This window comes from Lithobates pipiens, unplaced genomic scaffold (genome assembly GCF_037356315.1).
Source record: "Lithobates pipiens isolate NorthernLeopardFrog02 unplaced genomic scaffold, aLitPip1_a1.2 Scaffold_1, whole genome shotgun sequence".
Classification (NCBI taxonomy): domain Eukaryota; kingdom Metazoa; phylum Chordata; class Amphibia; order Anura; family Ranidae; genus Lithobates; species Lithobates pipiens.
The window spans coordinates 152,524,391-152,549,900 of record NW_027507685.1 but is presented as its reverse complement, the minus strand read 5'-3'; the positions used below and the strand labels follow the sequence as shown (position 1 = coordinate 152,549,900).

The 25,510-nt window shown below is 47.5% G+C and overlaps 1 protein-coding gene across 1 annotated transcript in view; it reads right to left on the bottom strand.

Moving 5' to 3' along the window:
• Positions 1–12,477: 12,477 nt before the first annotated feature.
• The window catches only part of ZER1 (zyg-11 related cell cycle regulator), an 83,324-nt gene continuing 70,291 nt past the window's right edge, over positions 12,478–25,510 (bottom strand). The window contains exons 15-16 of the mRNA XM_077478679.1: positions 21,927–22,029; positions 12,478–15,678 (exon numbers count right to left, since the gene is read on the bottom strand). Coding sequence (XP_077334805.1) covers positions 15,621–15,678; positions 21,927–22,029 — 161 coding nt within the window. The 3' untranslated portion in view covers positions 12,478–15,620. The remainder of the gene's footprint in view (positions 15,679–21,926; positions 22,030–25,510) is intronic.

The window sequence follows — 25,510 nt, the reverse complement described above, 5'->3', positions numbered from 1 at the left end:
CCCATCTTTCCCCAATCAGTCTAAAGACCTCCGGATTCAACTGTCACTCTGCCTCTAGGACCTGGTTCCTGCTGAGGTCTGCTTTTTCGTTTAGGGATTGCTGACAAGGATAGAATAAACTGCTCTGCCCACACCAGGATACGTTTTGCTAGATTCTGAAGTGCCCTGCTTCTGGTTCCTCCATGCCTGTTCAAGTATGCTACAACCGTGGCATTGTCCGATAGGACTTGGACGTGTTGCTTCTGAATAACACCTGAGAGGGCCAGCACTGCCCTCTCCACTGCCTTCAGTTCCCTCCAATTCAAGGACCTTTCCGCCTCTTCCACGGACCATGAGCCCTGAACCCACTGGATGTCCACGTGAGCCCCCCAACCCCAGGCGCTGGCGTCGGTCGTCAGCCGCACCTGGACCGGGAAGGACCACAACAGGCCTTCCGAAAGTACCTCTTGGTTTCTCCACCACCACAGACCTCTCTCTACTGAGGTGGGGATCCTCACCAGATCATCCAGTGAACTCTGCTGATGATCCCAGACCTTCAATAAGAAAGCCTGAAGAGGCCTGAAGTGATGCCTTGCCCACTGGACCGCCGGGATGGAGGAAGTCAAAGTTCTCAAAACCAACATAACCTCCCTGATGGACAGGGGCTGATTGGATTGCAGCTGAGCTACCCCCTGTACCAGCTTCTCCTTCTTCTCTTCCGGCAGGAAGATCTTTTGGTCTAGAGAGCCGTTTCGAAACCCCAGGAACGTCACTTCCTGAGCGGGCACCAAATTTGACTTTTGCAGATTTATAATCCATCCTAACTATCTTAGGTGGATGCAGGCTCTGTCCAGGTCCTTTCGCAAACTCTCCCTGGTCTGGGCGAAAAAATAACAGATCGTCCAGATAGGGAATCACCAAGATTCCCTCCACGTGGAGGGGAGCTAAAGCTTCTGCCATGATTTTGGTGAACACTCTCGTAGGGACGATGACAGACCGAACGGGAGGGCTCTGAACTGAAGGTGAACGACCTTGCTCCCTTCCTTTAGTGCCAACCTCAAGTATCTCTGAGACCCGACCCAAATCGGGACATAGAGATACGCATCCTGCCCCCTGATTCAGGAGGTTTCTTACAGAAAAAATAGTCCATCTGAAACCTTTCGTACCACACAGACTTGTTCAGCCCCTTGAGGTTCAAGATGAGGCGGAACCTTCCCGAAGGCTTTCGAACCAGGAACACATGGGAATAAAATCCCTGACCCAGTTCCCCTGTTGGAACCAGCACAATGACCCCTGAAACATCAGGTCCTGAATTAGGGACATAGCGAGGGCCTTGACTGGATCTCTGTGAACGTTCGTGAACAGGAGCCTTTGAGGGGGAAACACTGTAAACTCTATTTTGTAACCGTGGGAAACCATCCTCAAAATAAACAGATTCTGGGTAATGGCCCCCCAATGAGGGAGAAACTCTTGGAGTCTCCCTCCCACTCTGACGAGTGAGTCATTGTCGCGGATGCAGGAGAACTCACCCTTTGCCTTTGGGCTTTTGCCCCACCCAAGGCTTCCTCCTGTTTTGCGTCCTATCGTCGGCTTGTCCCCTGGGACCCCGAAAAAAACGTTTCCGTGTCTGCAACGGTTTTTTCTTTACTGGAAAGGATTTTTTCCTATTCGCCGTTCAGTCCAGAATGGATTCTAATTCTGAGCCAAAACAACAAATCCCCCGCAAAAGGAATGCTACATAACCTATTTTTTGAGGCCGCATCCCCTGGCCAGGTTTTCAGCCACAAAGCCCTTCTAACAGAGTTAGTCGGGGCGGCTGACCTGGCTGTCATGCGGATAGACTCCGCTGAGGAATTAGCAATGTACGCAATTGCTGCTGAAAGAGTAGCAAAGTAATCCAAAATCTCCTGATTAAGGGAATCAGCTAAAATATGAGACTTTAACTTGTTAACCCAATAATCCAGATTTCTTGCCACACAGGTTATTACCATGGCCGGTTTCAAATTCATCATCACCGACTGCCAGGATCTTTTTAGAAGTAGATCCATCTTCTTATCCATGGGTTCCTTTAACGTGCTCATATCTTCGAAGGCTAGATCTGTCACTTTTGAGACCTGAGAGAAGGCAGAGTCTAACTTTGGGACCTTGTTCCAAACTAGGTCTGGGTTATCTTCAAAGGGAAACCTCCTCCTGTGTGCTCTGGAAAAAAAGTTTCTTCTCAGGCTCCAACCACTCTCTCTTGATCATGTCGGACACCAGGGAAAGCACCGGAAAGGTGCAAGATCTGGAATCCCCTAGCGCCGCATACATGCGATCATGTAGGGAGAGCTCTTTCTTCTCTTCCTCAATACCTAAAGTGGCATATATCACTTTAAGGAGGCCTCCCACTTCTTCCAATGATAATTTGTACTTAGAAGCTGCTTCTGAATCTTCCTCTTCTGAGTCAGACTCCTCTAAGGCCAGTGAAAAAGAATCCTGTGAGGTGTCCTGAGACAATCCTCCCCCAGTCAGCAACTGAGAACACCCTTGCCGCCCCCTCTTCTTCCGACTTCGGGGGTCTTGTCCCCCTCTTCGGTTCTTCTTGCCAGGCCTCCGCTCCTTCCAGCTCGTTTACTAGCGGTGGCCCAGTCTTCTGTCACCACCGCTGCCTTCTCTTCTTGTTCTTCTTTGAGATGTTGACTCAACGCTCTCTCTGGCCGCAATGACAGGGACGTGGTGTGCTGTGACTTATATAAGGACATCACCGGGTGATGTCCCCGCCCATTATGATGTCACAGTCCCAGAGGATGCTGGAACTGTGACATCATAATGGGCGGGGACATCACCTGGTGATGTCCCTATATAAGTCGCTGCGTCCCTGTCCTTGCGGCCAGAGAGCGTTAAGTCAACATCTCAAGGAAGAACAAGAAGAAGGCGGCGGTGGTGACAGAAGACCAGGCCACCGCTAGTAAAAGAGCTGGAAGAAGGAGCAGAGGCCCGGCCAGAAGAACCGAAGAGGGGGACAAGACCCCCGAAGTCGGAAGAAGAGGGGGCGGCGTCAGAAGACCGGGCCACCGCTAGTAAAAGAGCTAAAGGAAGAAAGCGGAGGCCCAGCAAGAAGAACTGAAGAGGGGGACAAGACCCCCAAAGTCGGAAGAAGACACCTGGGCGGCGACAAAGAAGAAAGCCGGGCTCCTCCGCTAGTAAAAGAGCAAGCAGAAGATAGCGGAGGAGTCCGGCGAGAAGACCCCCGGAGGTGTGCAATAAATTATTTTAAACCCTTGTGTGTTTTTTTTTTTTACATTTTTTTCACTAGGTGACTGGGTAGGGGTACATTGTACTCCATACTCATTCACATAGGGTGGGGGGGGGTCGGTATCTGGGGGCCCCCTTATTGAAGGGAGCTCCTGGATTCCGATAAGCCCCCTGCCCACCAACACACAGGGTTGTCGGGAAGAGGCCCTTGTCCTCATCAACATGGGGACAAGGTGCTTTGGGGTGGGGGGGGCACAGGGCCCCCCCTTCCCCCAAAGCACCCCCCCATGTTGAGGGCACGCGGCTTGGTATGGCTCAGGACGGGGGTCGCTCGCTCGTCCCCACCCCCTTTCCTGACCGTCCGGGCTGCATGCTCAGATAAGGGTCTGATATGGTCTTTGGGGGGACCCCCACGCCGTTTTTTCGGCGTAGGGCTTCCCCTTTAAGTCCATACCAGGTGACAGTGCCAGCGACGTGTCAATCTTGCCGCCGAAGGTGGCGACATTGACTACCTTCGCTAGTCCTGGCTATCTGGAGCTGCGTTTAAAATGAACTGACTTTTCTCCGTGTGCAGAAAAGTCTGTTAATTTCAAAAGTCCGGTGGACTAGCACACAGACGGCCGGATTGTCCGCCGGACTCGCAGTCCGGTGGACAATTTTTGAGTCAAAACTACTTTCTATGTCCGCCGGACTTTTGGAAAAAAAAAAAAAAAAGTCAGCCGGAGCCCACACACAGCCGGATAGTCTGATTGTGTGTACGCGGCATCAGTGCTCTGGATTGAGACAAGCACACACTAAAGAGCGATATGCTTTGCTCATATTTTATGTCTGAGGTTTACAACCACTTTGAAAGAAGAAAAATCAGATCTTGTCCCCTGCCAGACAGGGCTATGCTGGCAGGCAAGCAAAATAGCGTCCTTATATTTATATTTATTCCATTTGTGTATTTAGCCATTTGGCCAAAGTATAGCTTTAAAGTTGTCAGCAAAGCTTGTGCAATGGAAAGACACCTATTAAGCATAGTGGCTGACTGTGAGTGGCGGTGCCATCATTAAAAATAGCATGTATGTAGGGGCGTGACCGGAAGTCGAGTCGAATGGACGCTTAAATCATTCGCTCTCCCACCAGCTAAGCTCCAGCGGCACTTTGGGGGACAATCCACCGCCATCCGATGGGCAGATCAAGGGCCACCCGCTCCGCTTCCACCAAGGGACCCTCCGCAGCCCCTCCGGGACCTGTGACAGGCCTCCGGGGCCTTCTTTTCGCCGACGGATCCCCCGGCCGGCGGGCCTCCCAAGATGGCGCTGGCCGCGGAGACGTCCCGGGCCTCATCCCCAGCATCCAGCATGCAGCACAGCCGCTCCACAGGCCCTGAGGAGGACGAGACGCCACCCGGTTCCAGTGCAGCCGCTCGGACCTCTGGCGGGGTGAGTGCATCCCCGCTCCCGCATCAGGCCGCCGGACTAGGCCTGAGGCCTACCATGATGCCCTCCTTGCCTGGAACCCGCAAGACCAGCCCCCCGCAGGCATCAGGGCAGAGCACTGCCACCAGGGGCCAGCGACCACAGCAGTGGGGCCAGAAGCCCCCCCCATGCACCGCAGTGGAGTGGGAGCCTGACAGAGGGGATGGCTGGGGGAGGCTGGGGGCCGCATGGAGTCTGGACGGCGCTCGGAGCACTTGAGGTGCAGTTCCCCTCCCCCCCAGTGCACGCTGACACTCCCCAGGCTGCTTAGAGCGGCGTCGGACCCCCTTCTCCCCGGCAGTTCATTGGGGTCCCCCCCTTCCCTAGATGATAATGACTTTCCTGCCCTCCCCCCCCAGGGGAACCGCTGTCCTGGTCGCATCGGGGACATGGGGGAGCCCCGACTGAGCCCGGGGGCCCGGTCACCTCCATCCAAGACCCAGAGGCTGGCCTCATCATGGGCTCCCAGCCCACAATGACACCGAAGTGGCTCCCCAATTCCCACCGCATGTAGGGCGGGACTAACCCCACGACGGGAGGAAGGACAGAGCCGTCAAACCCCCCCCCGGCCCCTATGCCTGCCTGGGAGGGGGTGTGGGACCTACTCACGAACCTGTCCCACCTACACGGGCGAGCGGGTCCGGGAGTTTTGGACCTGCGCCGCCACCTCACTTGCACTCAGCTGGGGGTGACCCTGGAGGGCCCTCCCCACTGCCCATGCACCCGCAGTGGCAACAATACCTGCAAGCAATTCCCACTAAAGAGGACTTTAAGCAATTGATCGAAGACGTCAAATTTACATGTAGAGCGGAAATACAAATGCTACATTCCGGCCTTAAGCACCTAGCGGACCGGGTGGAGATGGCCGAGGAGGAGATCCAAGAGACCAAAATAGCGATCCACAGGACCCAAGCACAGGGGGCCGACCATCGCATGCTCCTGAGGGATATGCAACGCCATGTGGAGGACTTGGATAACAGGGGGCGCAGGCATAACATAAGGGTGAAGGGGATACCGGAGGCGGACGGCCCGGAAGACCTACAAATCATCCTGCAGGAAATATTTAATGACCTTCTTGGGGAGCCCCCTACCAAGTTTATTGAAATGGACAGAGCGCACAGGGCCTTGCGCCCCAAAAATGCAACCTCGAGCCCCAGGGACGTCATCTGTAGAATTAATTCATTCCACATTAAAGAGGACATTATGAGACAGGCCCGCCTGGCTCGGGTGGTGACCTTTCGAAACACCCCAGTGCAACTCTTTCCGGATCTCTCCTGGCTTACGCTACAGAAACGCAGACTTCTCCAGCCGCTGCTCCGCACCTTGCAGGACGCTACCATTCCTTACCGTTGGGGATTTCCGTTCACCCTCACAGCTAAACATCAAGGCAAGACAGCATCCTTGCGGTACCCTGAAGACCTACGCGCCTTCTGTGAAGAATTGGGCATTCGCCCTCCCCAGCTGCCGGATTGGGATCTAGTGGCTACCCAGCCTACTCCAACACTGTGGCAGAAGGTCCCCTCCCGACAACGTCCTCGAAATTGGGAAGCACCTAAAAAAATCGGCCCGACAAGGACATGGCTGAAGCATCGCACAGTGGCTATTTTTGCATTTTTTTTTTCTCTCTTTTTGATTCCATTTGCCCTTGTGGCGAAAGGGAAAATGGCCCGTTTTATTTGTTGGTTGGCCTATGGACCGTTGTCTGGACATTACGATCCTGCCCCCATACACTGCCCCCCGAGTCCCCTTCCTGCCCCTCCAAGTGCCTTCTTATTGACATTTTGCATTTAGGCTGGTACACGTGGGAGACCCGAGAAAGTGGGTTTCCTCCTGTTCTTGTGTCACACCCCTCCTTCCCGGATGCATTGGCCTTGTATCCAGGACCCTATGAAATGTCTGGCGATTATCATCGCAATTGCATTTCCTCAGCTCCCCTCCGTTTCTAACCGCCCACCCCACTTGCAGCGTCCGACGGGGGAACTGGACTCCCATGCGGCCGCCAGGCCCGGCCCTTGGGTTCGGGATCTGGTGGCCCCCTGGGAATCCGTCTAGACCTGAGCGACTTGCCTGTTCATGGTCTCATGTAGTTGTATGTTTTGTTGTATAACAGTTGCCTGCTTGATATGAGTTCTTTTGTTTGCTGCTCTAACCTCCTCTTTTCTCTTTTGCTGTCTCTCTCCACCCCTTCCCTTTCCTACCATCCCACAGTGTTGGGGTCCGTAGATATCGGGACGCATCCTGTCGGGTCCCTCTACTGGAACAAGCAAGCTCATGGTTCCTGGCGGTCATCCTGAGAGGTGGTAATCGGGTAAGAATTCGCTTACACCCCCCCCCCTCCTGACATGACTGATGGCTAAAATTTTATCCCTAAATGTCCACGGCTTAAACTCAAACAAGAAACGGCATCTGGCACTGAGGGAATTCAGGCAGTCTGGAGCGGACATTGTCCTGGTTCAGGAGACACACTTTGATAAGGGGGGTTCTTTTGCTTTTGCCTCTAGATATTTTCCTCTCGCTTACCTATCCTCGGGGTCTCATAAGAGAGCAGGCGTGGCCATCCTGATCCGTCACGGAGCCCCATTTACCTACCTTGATCATTACAGTGATCCCGGGGGAGGCTTCCTGATACTTAAAGGCACGTGGCGGTCCCAACCGATCACCCTGTGTACCCTATACGCCCCGAATACCCGTCAGCACAGCTTTCTCTCTAAACTCTTGTTGCGACTGTTTAAATTGGACCACGGTTACTTAGTGGTGGGGGGTGACTTCAACCTGGCCCACTCAGCTACTGCGGACCACCTGGCAGCGATGCCCCGGCCGCCCTCAGCTAAAGCAATTAGGGACTCAAAACTTTTTCGCCAACTGACCCGACGATACGCTCTCTTCGACGCCTGGCGTGCCCTTCACCCGGTAGATCGGCAGTATACTTACTACTCGGCCCCCCACCAGCTGCACTCCCGCATAGACTACTTTTTCACCAACAATGCTACACTGAGAACGGTCCGGAGTGCCCTTGTCCTACCAATCTCATGGTCAGATCATGCCCCGATCCTACTAACGCTGGACCTAGGTGTTCCTGTAGTTAGGCCCTATAATTGGAAGCTAAACACTTTCCTCCTGCAACATCTTCCCTCCCAGGCAGAACTAGTCTCAACTTTGAAATATTACTTTGCTGAAAATGCAACCCCAGATGTTACCCTCCCTACATTGTGGGAGGCCCACAAAGCGGTCATCCGCGGTAAGTGCATGGCCCTTTCTTCAGCATTGAAGAAAGACGCTGAGGCCACTAAACTGCGCACGGAAAGGGAGCTCGGGCAATTAGAACGGGACATGCAAACCTCCCCGTCACTGCGAACCCTCCGAAAAATAACGAAGCTCCGCATGGCGCTTAGGGATCTGGCACTTCGCCGGGTGGAAAAGACCCTCTTGAGGATCAGACAGACATTTTACGACAGGGGCAACAAAGCGCACTCTCTCTTAGCAAGGAAACTTAGAGATAAAAACCTCCTGTCCACCCCGCACCAGATTAAAACTAAAGCCAATACTGTGGTCTCCCACCATAGGGAGGTCGTAGACACGTTTGCAAGCTTCTATGAGGAGCTGTACAACAGTCGTGACATCCCCAGTGACCCCCTTGTCGGCGGAGGTCTCCCAACGCATGCAACAATACCTGACGGACAGCGGGATCCCCCGCATCCGAGCCCAGGATCTAGCCTCCTTGAATAAGCCCATTACAGAGGAGGAAATAGAACTAACCATCAAGTCGTTACCGGCTCATAAATCTCTGGGTCCGGATGGCCTGCCCTATGAATACTATAAAACGTTCCTACCCCTATTGCTCCCACATATGAGCAGATTGTTTAACGCGTTCCTGCTGAATACCCCGGTCCCCCCTGATATGCAACGCTCCTTTCTTACCCTGATACCCAAACCGGATAAGGACCCCATCCTCTGTGCCAACTAGAGGCCCATTGCGCTCTTGAACGCAGACCTGAAAATCTTTACAAAACTCCTATCCCTCCGGCTCAACATGGTCCTCCCCTCCCTTATACATAAAGATCAGGTGGGATTCGTCCCTCTCCGTCAAGCTGGTGATAATACCAGGAAGGTTATAGACTTGGTCGACGTGGCGAATAGGGGGGTATCCCGTCCCTGCTCCTGAGTCTGGACGCGAAAAAAGCATTTGATAGACTGGGGTGGCCCTTCCTGTTCGCCACGCTGACACACATGGGGATGAGGGGACCATTCCTGCAGGCTATACGGCACCTTTACTCCAACCCGTCCTCTCAAGTTAAGACCTCCTTCGCTACTTCATCGACCTTCTCTGTCTCTAATGGCACACGCCAGGGATGTCCCCTGTCACCCCTATTATTCGCCCTCTGTGTAGAACCCCTGGCGGCGTCCATTAGGCGGAATCAGGATATCAGGGGCATCCTGGTTAGGGATAGGGAGTTTAAGGTATCACTGTTCGCGGATGATGTTATCCTTACCCTGACCCAGCCTAGGATTTCCCTGCCCAATTTACACAAGGAGCTAGATCACTACAGCGCCCTATCAGGTTATAAAATGAATGCCTCAAAATCGGAAGCCCTCCCGGTAAATATCCCACCCCTGGAGGTAGACCATCTCCGATTCACTTTCCCATATCATTGGAAAACCTCCTTATTGAAATACCTGGGGATACATATTACCCCGACTTTCGCTTCCCTATACCAGGCAAATTTCCCACCCTTGTATGGAACTATCAGGCAGCTACTCTCCCAATGGCGGAAGCACCAGATTTCCCTCTTCGGTAGGATAGCATCGGTGAAAATGACGATCCTTCCGAAACTTCTTTACCTTTTCCAGACCCTTCCTATCCCCATACCTTACCACCACCTGAAAAAACTACAAGCGGATCTGCTCAATTTCATGTGGAACTACAAACGCCACAGAATACCTCGCTCTGTAATGACTGCCTCCCGCTCGGACGGGGGTCTGGCGTTTCCGGACCTCGTTAAGTATTACCAGGCAACCCAGCTCCGAGCAGTGACTTCCTGGTTCACCCAGCGGTCGTATAATAGATGGATGGAAATCGAGAAACTTTGGCTGGCCCCAGATCACCCTAATAGTATGCTCTGGAGTGAGGCAGCATTGGTCCCCCGGGCCCAATTACTGGGACCTATGTCTCACCTGCAGGGCCTATGGCATAAGGTATATGATTTGTCCTCGGATAAGTCGCTCCTGACGTCCTTTTTATACCACCCTAAGGTGCCAGATAGCCTGACATACCCGATGTCCCATCCGTGGTCATCCCGGAATCTTTTCCATCTGGGGACCCTGGTCCAGATCGCGGAGACTGATGTCATATGCCGACCTTCAATCTAAATTCGACCTCCCGCAACAGAGTTTTTACAGTTATTTACAGGTACGACACTATGCCCAGACCATATCCTCTGACCTGCGCTTCTCCTCGCCCTCCGCTTTTGAGACTGTAATCCTAGCGGGCATAGCCCAAAGGGGATTGATATCTGCCATTTATAAAATAATCAACGCTCCCCCTAAAGCTTTGAAAGGCAAGCATACCTATATGCTCAAGTGGGAGGAGGCGTTGGGTGAGGAGATCACGGAGGAGCAGTGGCAGACGATATGGTCCCAGGCCCCCGAAAAGCTCCCTATGCACGCTCTACAGGGAGAATGCGTATAAAATTTTATTTTTCTGGTACATGACCCCGGACGTTCTTCACGCCATCTACCCCACCTCCTCCGACAGATGCTGGCGGTGCTTGGACCACAGGGGTACACTGCTCCACATTTTCTGGCAATGCCCCATTATAGTTCCCTTTTGGGAAGAGGTCCAGCGCCTCTTGACTACTATCCTAGATCAGCAGGTGGCACTGAACCCCAAGACCTTCTTGTTGGGCATCCCCTTTCCTAATTTGACGAAGTCCCGAAAGAAACTGTCAAGACATATCCTGACAGCGGCGAGGTGTCCAATTGCTCTACATTGGAAAAAAGTGCAGCCCCCTCACCCTCGGTGCTCTCCATACTAGAATTAGGGACGTGGAGTTGATAGAGAGGATGACCGCCAGGATACAGGACCGGATTGAGGCTCATGATGTGGTCTGGAGCCCATGGAATCTTCGGGAGGACCAGATGTAATCTGGCGCGGGGACCACACACGGTGATTACCCCATCTTCCCTTCCCCTTCCTTCCCCCACCCCTCACCCCTTTTCTATTTCTTAAAGTTCTCTCTCCCTTTTCTTATCCCTTTTATCTCCTATTCTCTCGCCTTTGCTCTCTCTTTTCTTTTCCTTGTCGCTTAGTATCTCTTTCCTTTTTTTCTTCTTGTTTCTCTATTCACCTTGGCTCTCGTTTCCATGTGCTTTATCGTTCCTCTAGAAAGTTGCTTGGAAAACAACGACTGGAGTGAGAAGTTAGTAACATTTGTAGATATCCGTACCTATCTATTGGGCTACCTCACTGGACACTATGATGGGCAGCACTATATATCCAACTCCAGTGATGGCCCGGTTGATCGCGGAGGAGTCTCTTTGGCCTGGTCTGTACCTACTCCAGGAGGCTCCCTGTGGTGGGTCAATGGGCGGGAGGCCCCTAGCGATTGCTCATTTTCTTTCTTGTTGAGCTAATGTGACGCAGTACAGCATGAAGTGTAATGCATTGTTTAAAACAATAAAAGTTATTTGAAAAAACTAAAATAGCATGTAGCTAGTTTCAGAATTATTTTAACCACTTGCCGACCAGCCACCGCAGTTTTACTGCAGCAGAATGGCACAGCTGGGCTTAAAGATGTTATGTTACATCGCTTCACCCTGTGGCCACAAGGGGCGTGCCCGCTGTTAGCCCCCGGAACGCGATGACCGTCGGACTCCCAAGAACCGGGATCTGTGTAAATACACAGATTCCGGTTCTCTGAGGGGAGAAGAGACTGATCGTGCGTTCATAGAAAGTATGAACAACGATCTGGCATCTCCCCTAGACAGTTCCATCTTCCATTCAGTCAGAACACAGAGAGGGAACAGTTAACCCCTTGAGCGCCCCCCTAGTGTTAACCCCTTCCCTGCCAGTGACATTTTTACAGTAATCAGTGCATTTTTATAGCACCAATCACTGTATAAATGCCAATAGTCACAAAAATATGTCCGATGTGTCTGCCATAATGTCGCAGTCCCGATAAAAATCGCAGATCGCCGTCATTACTAGTAAAAAAATAAAATAAAAATAAAAATTCTATAAATCTATTCCCCATTTTGTAGAGATAACTTTTGCGCAAATCAATCAATATACGTTTATTGCGTTTTTTATTACCAAAAATATGTCGAAGTATACATATTGGCCTAAACTGAGAAAAAATTAGCCCTTAAAAAAAAAAAAAAAATGGGGATATTTATTATAACAAAAAGTAAAAATAGTTTTTTTTTTTTTCAAAAACTGTCACTCTTTTTTTGTTTATAGCGCAAAAAATAAAAACCGCAGAGGTGATGATCAAATACCACCAAAAGAAAGCTCTATTTGTGGGGAAAAAAGGATGTCAATTTTGTTTGGGTGCAGCGCCACACAACCGCGCAATTGTCAGTTAAAGCGTCGCAGTGCAGCATCGCAAAAAAATGTCCAGGTCATTCAGCAGCCAAATCTTCCAGGTCTGAAGCGCTTAAACTGTGCTGCCTATTGCATTTATCAAATGGTATCACTTTTCTGATGCAGGAAAAAGGAATGATGGTTAGAAGACCTCCAGTTCCCCATTACATGCGTTCTTGGATATTAGTGCCATAATGAGATGAATACAAAAAAACAGGACTGTTCACTTGTACATGGGAGTTTATTGTTTTGGGTCATAAAGATGAAGCTTTTACAAAAACACAATGCACAGATGTACAGAGCCATTAATACACCCCATTCACACACACCTCCTGCAGGGTGTGTGAGAACGCAAATCCAGATATTACACCCATTCCAATGAGCGGAGAATAATTCCTATAGGCAGTGAGAGTCCTTGTGAGGGTCTGATGGGTACAGGGAATCAATTCATGAATGCTCTCACTGAGTGGTGATAAAGGAGAAGGAAATATGGCAATTTTTTTTCACATCGAAGGTGTTGGGGCGCAGTCAAAATCCTGTTTGCATGAACTAGGGATGCCGATATACACTACATATGAAAGTTTGTATGATACTGGCTATTTGTGATAGCTCCACTCCACCACCTGGCATTCCATTCAACCTCAGGCACAATATTGAGGTGTATGCATTTCCCAGAAGTCCCTGGTTTACTGTATTTGCTATTTCCAGTCCTTATTGGGAAGACACAAGTGACTCTCTAAGGAACACTTGAGGACGAGCAAAGAAAAAAAAAATGGTACGAAAGAAGGAATAAGGTGTCCAAAAGGAAAAAAAAATGAAAAATACTCAATATACATACATGTTACCAACTAAGGAAAGAATGTTATATTGCTTAGGACAGAAGACAATAGTCCAACACTTTGTTTTAAAGTTGTGAGGTTTTTTTCATTTTTTTTTGGAGCTTACTACAATCTCCGAGCGAATATTCTGAATAAAGTGCGCCTGTTGCCTGAACAACGTGGAGAGGAAGCCATATTGTGTCAAACGGAGATACATGCCTTAGTGATCTCAACTGCTCATAGCCAAGCAACAGGTCGCCTTCCCAAATCTAGAGGCCCAAACTACAATATGGCTGCTGCCCTCTATGTGAAGGTAATGGGACCACTTAAAGTGTTACTAAACCCAGGACACTGTATTCACTATATATGGTCTGTCACAGTATATAGAACATGGACATACAATCATTTTATTAACTATAAACTGCTAAATACCTTTTCTCAGCGGTGGTGTATCTCATGACTTCTATCAGTGCGTGGTTAAAGCTTGTAGGAGTTTTCATACTGCACCGGCTGCCCTATCAGGATGCAGGACCCCTGAACCTCTCTATGGAAAGTGCTGATTGGCACTGTGCCGATCACATGCACCCTCCCAAGAAATATAAACTCTCTAGCAGTATACACCAAATTGAGCATGTGCAGAGTGCCCCCCAAGGCTCTGTTCTATCAGGAGCTGGATTGGGGACTGTGGAAGAAGGGGAGAATCAGAGAAGACAGGATCAAACAGCCTTTTTACACAATGCGGGGGATTAACCCCTTCCACAGCGAGTATAACAAGCATGCTCTACTACATATATAGATAGATTTTACTGTTGTGGGTTTAGTAACACTTTAAGGTCTGCAAGACTAATCGACTCAAATGTCATCATTTGATATTCAAATAGAGTTCATGAAAGCAAGTCAGTTTGGCACAATGACCTTAGTATAATCTAATAAGCAGAGCAGAGTTTTATTTTTTTTGTTTTTTTAAAGTCGTTATCCACCCAAAAACTGAAAATTTTTGCCTTGCCACCCAACTTTTATAGGTGCAGTCTCACTCTTCTTGCTGAATTTGCCTTTCCTTTGCCTAGCAATCCCTTTTAGGCTGCCCACTGCTGAATTCATTACGAGGTAGGACTTGGGCTACAGCCAATCAAAACCTCTCTGCTGAAATCAAGAGATTCATAAAAAATTAAATCACAGCACCTAATTGATTTCCCCCACCGTTCCTGTGCGTGTACAGAAAGGGAAGTGCCATCTACTCGTGAAAATAGGTGCATCCCTACTTGAAATCCCTGCAGTAACATCTCTAGTAGCCAGGATTTCTTTTTGGAGATCTGGTTGTCCATTTTTTTTTATTCCTCTGCTAATTATACTAAGTTGGCGTTCCTCTTAGAATCATTACAATATAAGGAAAGAAAACAATTATCTAACGTCTTCTAATATACATATGAGATAATAAAGGTGTCTTAGCTATAAAACAAACAGGACAAGAAAAAAAAAAACACACAGAAAAGGACAAAAAGTAAATCTAATTCCATGCTTATGCAATATTAGCTTTGAGCCAACATCAACCCAAAATGAACAATATGAAAACTTTAGTGACAGTCTAAAAATTAATTTTGCTTCTACTAATTTTGTGGGTGAGAAATCTTGGAATTCATCTTGTTCTATATTATTACAGAATCATGCCTTATGTTTCCAGTTGTAATTCATTTGTCACGGTTGACTATTGAAAACATAAGCAAGCTTAGAGTGGACATATTCAGTCTTAAGGTGACTTTGTGTTTAACGACTAAATATGGAATTTTCCACATCTGTCTCACAAAAGTGAAACCTTTTGCCTAGCACCCGAATAAATAAACTCAATGATCAGGCTGACCCATCCAATAGGCGATTTCCATTAACATTTTTTTTAAATCTTCCTTAACTTATGAGAATTGAATGAAATCGTCATTTTCTTTTTAATTTCATCACTTTTAGGGGATCAGTCTTTAGAAAAGACATAGCAAAAGTAGTTTTTGGCCACCAGAGGGCACTGTAGTGTGATCAGATAACTTGTGCAACCCATGGATATCCTTCCACAGTTCTCAAAGCTGACGATCTTTAGGCTGATTAAACAAAAAATCCACATTAACCACTGGGGGAAAACTACTAGTAAAAATGTACTTTAAATATGCATATATATTTGAATTTCTCCACGCAATTGTTTGCAAGATTATCCGGCAGTATCCATCAGTAAGAAAGGGAAAGAAAACATTTGGAGACCATATTGTTCTGTTAGCACCATGTTAATGGCTTAGCGGGTTCCAAACAGTCATGAGATCCAAGCGTAATCACTGGAACAGACATACGTTTTCCGTTTCCTTTGCTGCTACTGTATTCTCTTACATCCAAATATATGTGAAATCAAGGAGAAAAAATAATGTAATAAATCAGGGATAACAATATTTAATATTTTCCTGTGCAAATGAAGCCACATATGGCTGCCTGTGGTGTAAAGCTGGACACCGGGCTTTTCTATAGAGAGGTCTGAAGTACAGGTGGAGACTGTTGCTTGCTGTCTCCCTTTTATAGTAACGTGTCCATGCCCTCTTCATTATAATTACCACAATGCTGAAGCACTTTCCTGAGAAAACAAGATTAAGAAATAAAGGAAGCATAAATAACAATCTGCATACTGCATCATAGTTTTGTCATATATTAAAAGGATGGTTACATAGTCTGGTTGAAAAAAGACACAAGTCCATTTAGTTCAACCAAGTAGAAATTACTTTCAAAAATAGAAATGAAAGCATTTGTAAAGCTTATTTTTTTCCCTTAAAATATTAAGCATGTTATACTTACCTGCTTTGTGCATTGGTATTGCACAGACTGGCCCCGAACCTCCTCTTCTGGGGATCCTTGCAGGCGCTTTTGGCTCCTGTCCTTTTCAGGGTGCCACCATAGGAAGCCGTTTCCTATGGGAGTGCACCTGTGGGCTAGCTCCAGAGCCAGGCTTTGTGTGTATTGATACACAGTGCGATATAGCCCCACCCCTGAACTCTGTTTACAGGATTTGATTGACAGCAGCGTGAGTTAATGGCTCTCATAGCTGTGCCTGTGTGAGCAGAGAGAGGAGAGCTGCTGCAGACGGGCACAGCGCTGGATTGAGAGAAGTATACAGAGGGGTTAAGGGGGAATTACAAATAATGTTGAGAATACATTAAGGTAAAAAATGTTCAGCCTTTAGAATCCCTCATCAAGTTTTTTTTTTTGTGGTCTGTGTCCTCACTAAAAATATCCCCTCTTATCTAATGACCATTGCACCTGAAGATGATGATAAATCTAAACTGTCACTGTTCCAGTGAAATTGTCTACAGCTTTAAAAATATTTCCTCTCGCTTCTGCTCTTTTCCCCAAGTCAGCAGACACAGGCAAAAAAAGAAAAAACTGACAGAGGTTGTAACCCTTCCCTACTCTACCCAATGCATAATAAAAGGTTTAGCTTTGGAACTTCAAAGTACGTTTATAGCTCCACCATAATTTTATTTAATAATAAGTAACAGATTAAAGAGTTGTAGAACTATTACACTGCTCTCTGTTAGGACATTGGTTATATGTTCTCTGTCAGAGGTGGAATGCTGAACAAGCAGTGCAGGAGTTAAGGTGTTGTCATAAGTCCTGCCCAGAGACAAAATATAAACAGGTGGTACAGGGAGGAGAGATCCCCTGAAAACTACAAGGGTATGCAATTTACTACCAAGTGTAGTGGTACTCAATAGTGAGTTGATGGTCTCCAATCTGTATATGCCAGAGATAACATACCCTTAGAGCTGAACTCCAAGGTACCCTTGCAGTGGAGCTGGGTGTTGGAACAGTAGTGAGTGAAGTAGGGACATGTGGAAGAGGTGAGAGGAGTGGGGATAAGGGTCACATGCAGTGGGGAGAGCATGGGGGATAGGTGTGAAAATGCAGTCTTATGGAGGTTTCAGGCAGGTTGGTGAGGGTGCAGGAACAGTGTTGATAGAGGGGGAGATGCTGGAGCAGTAGTGGTGAGGGAGGTGGTTGCAGGTGTGGTGGTGAGTGATGGCTCCCCGAGGTGCTGCAACTCCAGATGCAATCCTCTCAGCCAACACCAGAGGCCTGGCAGGGGGGTTGGTGGTGTGGGCTGTCAGGCTGGAGATTACAGTGCCTGTGCAAATCGCAGCAGAAATTGGGCATAGGTGGGTGGTGTGTGCTGATGGGGCCAGAAAGTCGGTCATGTCTAATTGCAACACAGGTTCACCTGCTGTTGATGTTACCATGCATGCTTAGTAGAGACACAGCATTACCTACCTGCTGCAACTGCACATGCACCAGGTATTGGCCCCAGTTCGAATCATCCAAAGACTCTACACTACCTCCAGAGCAGACCTGGCAATTAGTGAGTGCTGCTGATCACCTCTAACCTGCAGCAAACTTTGCAGATATTGGCAATTTGCTTACAGCACAGGAAGTGTCCCATCACTAATAACTTAATTGTGGCTCCTACATGTTACATGATCTACTAAAGAGAGGTGCAAATAAGTGATTAGTGACAGAGAAATTCCGGTTCGGGAGCCAATTGGCAATATCTGCAAAGATTGGTGCAGGTTAGAAGAGATCGGCATCATTGTTACCAAATACAGGGTCGGGTCCTACGTTCTACACATGCACAGAACAATCCTCTAGACTTCTGCGATGTCAGGAGACAGATCAGTTTCCTGGTCCCATAACGGTAAGTCTATGGGGTTCTAGTGCACATACCCATACAGCAGGAAGTAGAACATGCTGCCACAGGTAAAATACATTTGATAAGACAGTAGTGGTCAACTTGAAAATTATTGAAGATCTTAAAATGGAAGAAACGCCTAACTCTAACAATCCTTAAAAAAGTTCCCTCCACCTCCTACTTATCCTGCATACAATGTATAAAAAAAGATCTGTGTTCTTAACCTTAACTATTTTAATCCACTTTGGTCCAGTCATGTGATCCTACAGCTCTCGCTCCCCAGTGTCACTGAGCAGCTGCTGCAGGGAAGAGGAGGAAGCACAGACAATGGCTGGGCCAAGGGAGCCTATGGGCTCCTGGAACTCATACCTGTTGGAAAATGAATGGGCTGTAATGCACCTCAACACCCGCCCTGCTCAGTGGTGGCTGGAGCTCAAAATTTGGGGGGGGGGGGGGGGGCGCAAACTGAAAAATTCAGAACCCCCCCCCCCCCACCATGCAGCCTCACTGTGCCCAAACGCCACCACTGTGCCCATCAAATGCTGCCACTGCCACCTGGTAGGTGCCGAATGTTGCCACTGCCACCTGATAGGCGTCCAATCACAGCACCTGTCGTTTCAGCCAATCGGGTGACCAATAACAGACCCAAGCACCTGATTGGCGGAGAGGCGGTTCAGTGTTAGGAAAGCAAATATTCATTTGCTTTTCTAACACACCTGTAGTGATGGGAAGTTCAGATGTTTTAAGTGAATAGGTTCATTTCAAACTACTCACTGAAATGAACCGATTCAATGAATCGGTTCTTCTGTTCACTTGCCGAGTCTGCTGACAAGCAAGTGAACCAAAGCTCTGACTCAACATTAAATGATTAGAACCAGAAGACTAATTCACAAAAGGTTGGCAGGTCCTGGGGACGTTTACTTGGATTTAATTCCTTGGCTCAGATCACAAGCCTATTGTGTCAGACCACAATTTGTCAGATTAGCCAGTGTCATCAATTTTGGTGATGCACAAAGAGCCGTGTAAGGCTAAGCTTCCACTATTGTGACCTGAAAGTTGTGCATTTTTGCCGCGATTTCGATGTGACTTGAAACAGTTCCTGTGTATTCTTGAGGTCTGCACAGATGTCAATGGAAATCGCACCCAGAAATCACCAAAAGTAGTACAGAAACTACTTTTGGAAATCGGTGCGGCACCGCAAATGCAGCATCGCACCGATTAGGACCGTGCCATTGCCGGCAATTACCGCCAATTTGACATGTCAAATGTTATCAGTGTGAACCAGGGCTAAGGCTCCTCTCACACGTCTGCGACTTGAAAGTCGCGCAATTTTGACATGACTTGAAGCAATGCCTGTGTATAATCTTGAGATCTCTGCCTCAAGTCACAATAAAATCAAACCAAGGTAGTGCAGGGACTACTTTGAAGTCGCACAGATATGAACAGTACCCATTGGAAATCATGGGGTACGACTTGTCATGCGACTTTGCAGTCCCAAGTCGCAGGACAAGTCACACAAGTGTGAAAGGGGCCTCAGGCTGTCTGTACCTCATCACTGCTGCTACCTGATCATTGATTTACTGTATTGTTCTACTAGTGGTGACTCATGATTCTTTCAGTGTACTGTGTTCTAACAACTCATGATTCTTTGACTCAGTAACTCATACATTATTCCAGGACTCAGTAACTCATACATTATTCCAGGACTCAGTAACTCATACATTATTCCAGGACTCAGTAACTCATACATTATTCCAGGACTCAGTAACTCATACGATTCTTTAACTCTGTGTTCTGTGTACTGGATCGTCACGATCTGTGATCCGAACGGGTCACCCTGTTTGGATCAGAACACCACGCGATCTGCGGAGCGCTCCGCTGATCGCGTGGCTTTGGAAAGGCCGCGGTTTCGGCCTAGCTCGGGAGCGGCGGCCATCTTGGTACACCCGCCGGCCGTTGTCTCGTCAGGAAGTGACGTTTTGTCGCCGCCATCTTGCTACATCCCACACTCCTGCACAGTAATGATAAAGTGAGAAGGGGGCAAGCGGACATCTTGTTACACCCACCAGAGTTTGATTTCACAGTTATTTTTAACACAAAATGGAGCTTATATGCTTAAATAAAGTATTTGTAAACCCGGCAGACTGTTTAGATGTTAAATTTTAAAAGCAGCAGCAGCAAACCTGCTGACCTTACATGGTTGCTAATGTGACAGAACACCTCTGATGATTTTCACATTTAACATTTAGTTAAATGTGAAAATCAGAGGTGTTCTGTCACATTAGCAACCATGTAAGGTCAGCAGGTTTGCTGCTGCTTTTAAAATTTAACATCTAAACAGTCTGTCGGATTTACAAATACTGTATTTAATTATATAAGCTCTTTTTTGTGTTGAAAATAACTGTGAAATCTAAAACTCCGGTGGGTGTAACAAGATTTGTCTTGATTTTTTATTTTTTTTGCTGAAAAAATGATCCGATCCATTACTCTGATCCGAGAAACGATCCGTGAGTTTTTTGATCCGTTGCACCCCTACTCAGAACCATTTTAAGTTTATATCCAGTTCAGTGTGCTGTGAGCCGACTGATTGGTTTCTCACTCTAGGATCATATCACCAGGTCTGCTCTGCTATGCTTTTGGTTCCATAGTGAACTGTTTCAAGTTCAGTTCAGTCAGATGAATCGATTCATCCAGTTCCCTGAAAAGAATTGATTCAAAAGAATGATTTGTTCATGAACTGGAGACACCTGGGTGAATTGTGAGCGCCAAGCATGGCACTCGTAGGTCGCTTTATTTAACGCTTATTAGAGCCTATGGCTCTAATTGGATTCTTCAAGAAGACCCCCCGCCGCTGTAATTCAATTAGGGAGTGGCAGCAGGGGGCTGTGGATAGATTCATACAATGCATGACTCTATCTATTGGCGATAGAGGGGGTGGCTGGAGAGAGGGGGCGGCCTTAATGGACGCACCGCCACTGGGACTCCTGCTCCATTTTCACCTCCAAAATGGTGGTTTGGCGCAGTGTTTTTGTTTTGATTTTTTTTTGATCCTCTCTCCATAGTTAGTAGGATTTTTTTTTATTAACTCCCCCCTGAATGGTGGTGGTCAGTGCAGCAGCAGTGAGATTTTACTTTAATGGATCACATGATCCTGCACCTCTCACACCAACAAGGCCAGGACTATATTTGTCAGGCAGAGGACACTCCTAAAAGAGATCAGTGCCCAGCACCCTGGTGCAGTTCTGCACAGTCCCCAATAACCAGCAGTTGGCAGATGCGGCCCAAGACACAGTAGGGTGCAAATAAGAAGCCAGCGGGCCCCATGTGTTTTGCACCAGGGTGCTACGATCTTAAACTAAAACAGCTCAGGTTTAATAGGCTGGAAGTTTCTTAAAACAGATGGAAAGAACATACTACCTGCCATTCTTGGTTGCCCTATCTTAAGTCCTCATAATCCTCACATCACATGGGCAGCAGAGATGTAATGAATATCAAACTATGCTGTTCCATTGCAGTGCAATACTGCATAACAGTTAATGTGTGTTGCATTAAGGCAGCCATTTCACCAAGAATGGCTGCAGATGCTCAACAACTGAATAAAAACCCCAGACCTGCACTCTCTCTCTTTTTTTTAAATGCAGTGCCTGGTTTGTGTGTTGTGCAGCAGTGCAAGTCACTTGGCACTGGGGTTGCCAATTTAAATGAATGACACCACAACTAACCACAGAGGCCACTGTGTTACCACTGCAGAAAAATGCACAATAATAAAATGCATATGTCTGAAAACGGCCTACGGGTATATTCGTATGGGCGCTTTGCCACAGTGCAAATTTCAGTGCCAGGAGTCTACCAATTCCTGCTGCTGGGTTTAACAGCTGTGACTGGCTAGCTGCAGCCGCCAAGCTTGTACACTGTAAAAAAAATGTTACTGGCATATTGATGAAGAGGGGAAGGAGGAATTAGGAAGGCAAAATATAAGCAAGTTAAACTGCAGCTTTAACACCTTCGTAAGGAAGCTAAACAAACATTTACCGTTCCCACTTATTACCTCTAGTTCTGAAAAAAAGAAGAGACACAATGATTCAATACCACCAGCTGCTGCAACGGTCATCACACATTCACACTGAAGCTGTGCTGTGCATTACCTAGCCATATCCTTGGTTTCTTGGCGTGTAGTTGGCATGTTGACCACATCCACCAGCAGAGGGAGCCCACCTTCTTTGATTAGAAGAGGACAGTATTTGTCCGCTAAATTAAAAGTAAAAAAAATATTGTTAGCAAAGAGGGACAAAAAAAAACCTTGCAGAAATCCAACATATTCTAGATTATGGCCCAACATGTCATTTACAGTTAACTAAAGAGGTCTTAAACTGGTGGTCCTCCAGCTGTTGGGAAACTACAAGTCCCATCATGCCTCTGCCTGTGGGAGTCATGCTTGTAACTGTTAGCCTTGCAATGCCTCATGGGACTTGTAGTTTAAAAAAAAAAAAAAAAAACATTTTAAAAATGCATAATAGTCCATGCACACTGGGCTTAAGTTCGCTCTCTCATTTATGCAGATGACATGCTATTGTTTCTTAGTGACCCGGAGGAATCCCTGAAGGCAGTGTTGGCTATCTTCAATACCTTTGCCATATATTCAGGTCTTAGAGTGAACTGGACCAAGTGGTCCATTCTACCATTGGACGAACAGGCCAGGGAAAGGATGGATCCAGACTTGCCACTTAGATGGGTGGATTCTATTAAATACTTAGGCGTGACGATCACTCCACGGGTGCGAGACTATCTCTCGCTTAACTTACTTCCCTTAATAGGACTCCTTAAGCAAAAAACGCAGGCTAGGACTAAACTGCCCCTGTCCCTGATGGGCAGGATCAGCTTACTGAAAATGAAAATGCTTCCGGTAATCCTGTATTATCTCCGGCATGCGCCGGTCTGGATACCAATGACCTTTTTCAAACAGTTGGAGGAGGTTGTTAATGCATTCCTCTGGACACCAAAACCACCCAGGATAGGGTTGAAGGTCCTTCAGGAGCCAACTGACGGGGGCGGCCTAGCAGTACCAGACTGGTTTAAATACTACCTAGCGGGCCAGATGGTGTTTGCGCGCAGGTGGCTAATATCTGACGAAGGAGATGCGGCCACTGTACCGGAGGCTGCTCACCTAGGATCATATGAAAGCTTACGTCTGGCACTTTTTAGGGGGACCAATTCAGATTTGCCCATCACACTAACCAAGACTGCCACGATAAGGGCATGGGAGAAGGTGCAAAACTTGGCAGCCCCTAGCTATGCAGGTATGTCCCCCTCCACCCCATTATGGATGAATAGGAAGCTCCCTCACTTTTATGGTTTGCCCGATCCCATGATCTGGGCGGTTAAGGGAATAAAGACACTCGGGGACATCACAAACCTGGGGGACTTGCAAACGTTTTCACAACTGCAGACTAGACACGACTTGCCTAACTCCTATTTTTTTCAGTTTTTTTCAAATTCGGGCATGCATTTCAGGCTCAATTTGGGGAGTTGAGGGTGGAATCTCTACCCTCGAATCGGCGCTGTCCCAGGAGGACCTGTCTAAAACGCTCTCAGTAACGTACAAGGAACTCTTTAAACGCTCACCTAAGGTGATAACTAAGTGCAAGATCAAATGGGAAGTGGAAGTCCCCGATATTCAGGCAGAGGACTGGGATGATCTCTGGACACAGCCCTTTCAGCATCTGGTATCAGCTAGGGATCGCCTGATCCAATTTAAGTTCTTACATAGAAGCTACTACACGCCGGCCAGAATAGCCAGGATATATGGACTGGCAACGGCAAAGTGTTGGAGATGTGCTTTCTCTCTAGCCGATGCTGGCCATGTATTCTGGAAGTGTGCACACATTCAGGGGTTCTGGCAGGAGGTTGCCATGTGTATCTCGGAAGTAGTGGCGGTGCCGATTCCCCTGACGGTGAAGGTTTGCTTACTAGGGTTGGTAGAGGAGGTGTTTCCATCCAGGGCGTTACGAACGCTGATCACCATTCTGCTATTCTATGGTAAAAAGGCCATATTACTCAAGTGGAAGTACAAACAGGCCCCGGATATTGTCTTTTGGAAACATCTAATCAACTCTATGTTACCGTATTATAAAACAACATACAGGGTGAGAGGAAGTGGGAAGAAATTTGATAGGGTCTGGAGAGCTTGGTACGAATTGGATGGTACTGTGGGCTGAGTGGGGAGGCCCTGAGCTCCGGGGGACATAACGTGACGGGGATAGATATGGAAACACAGTCCTGATGAAGCCAACTTGAAGGTGGCGGGGAGGCAATAAAATGGGGAATGTACGCATTGTAACAAACTGTTATAAGTAATATCAGAACTCTAGCAGGGGCTACTGGATATGTATGCACACGGATATCGTTTAACTAGAAAATGCAGGAACCTGGATCCGAGGTAATAGTCAGAGAAATAGAGGGGCTGAGCTGTGACAAACAGGGGGGGGGGAGGGGGGGGGGGTAGATAGTAGAGAAGTGTTAGCACTAGGATGTTAGGCCCTGCGCGGCCAATTGGTTGGGCTACTGTTAACAGGGCCCAACTCTTGTTGTATATGTTCTTGAAAATGAAAAATGTAATAAACAGAATAAAAAAAAAAAAAAAAAAAAAAAGTTCGCTCTCTCATATAGAGCGTTTTTGTACAGGAGTTTTTTTTCTGTCAGAAACGCAAACCAGAAGGTTTTTTTTTTTTTTCTGCCTCTAAATATTGAGCTTAAAATATGCCTCTAAACATCCTAATGTGCATATATGCATAAAGTAGGTACATAGTGACTCTGGTTGAAAAAAGTCTTCCAGTTCAACATAGGATAACATTGAGCTGCCTCTACAGGCAAAACGCAAAACTCCCATAGAAGCAGCGTTTTTTAAGCCCAGTGTGCATGGACCCTTAGACAAACATTATTTAGCATCAACCTGACTTTAGACAATAGGGCCTGTGTCAATGGCATCAGTTTGAGACTTAAAGAGGAGTTCCACCCCCTCCTCAAAAATTAAAAGTCAGCAGCTACAAATACTGTAGCACTTATCTATCCAGCGGTGTCCTGACCCGCGACGATTCTTGAAACGGCACTTGGAGTTGGGTGCTGGCACCACTATCTCGGCTAAGGGAAACTGGCAGTGAAGTCTTGCAGCTTCACAGCCAGTTCCCTACTGCGCATGTGCGAAGCGCGCTGCACTCTGCGAATGGGCTGGCTGTGGGGGGCCTTGGGCGCACGGTCGGCTCACTTTGCCATGATGAACTGAGCCAGAAGTGGGAGCAGGTACCAGGTACCAGCTCCCCACGCCCCCCCCCAAAAGGTGCCAAATTTGACAGCAGAGGAGGACAAGCAGAGCTTCCCCTTTTTGGTGGAGCTCCGCTTTAAGAGTTCATTCAGAATTAACTGACAGGGGCACTTGAGCTCCTTCTGGCCTGCATTAGAACTGCTTCAAAAAGATTTTGCATTCCCATAGACTTGTATGGGACTGCAAAATCCGTTTGATGTGTACAAAAGATTCTCAACGCAAGCCTCTATATAACCCCAATTCCAAAGCTTTGCCCTTTTCCAACTTTAAGACATGTTGCTGTAACTATTTTCTAAATTAGCATATTTTCTTCTTAAAAATGGTACATTTTCGCAATTTAAAGTGGAAGGTCACTCTCCCAATCAACATTGATTATTTTTAATCTTCATGCTGTTAGTATTAGTAAATAGA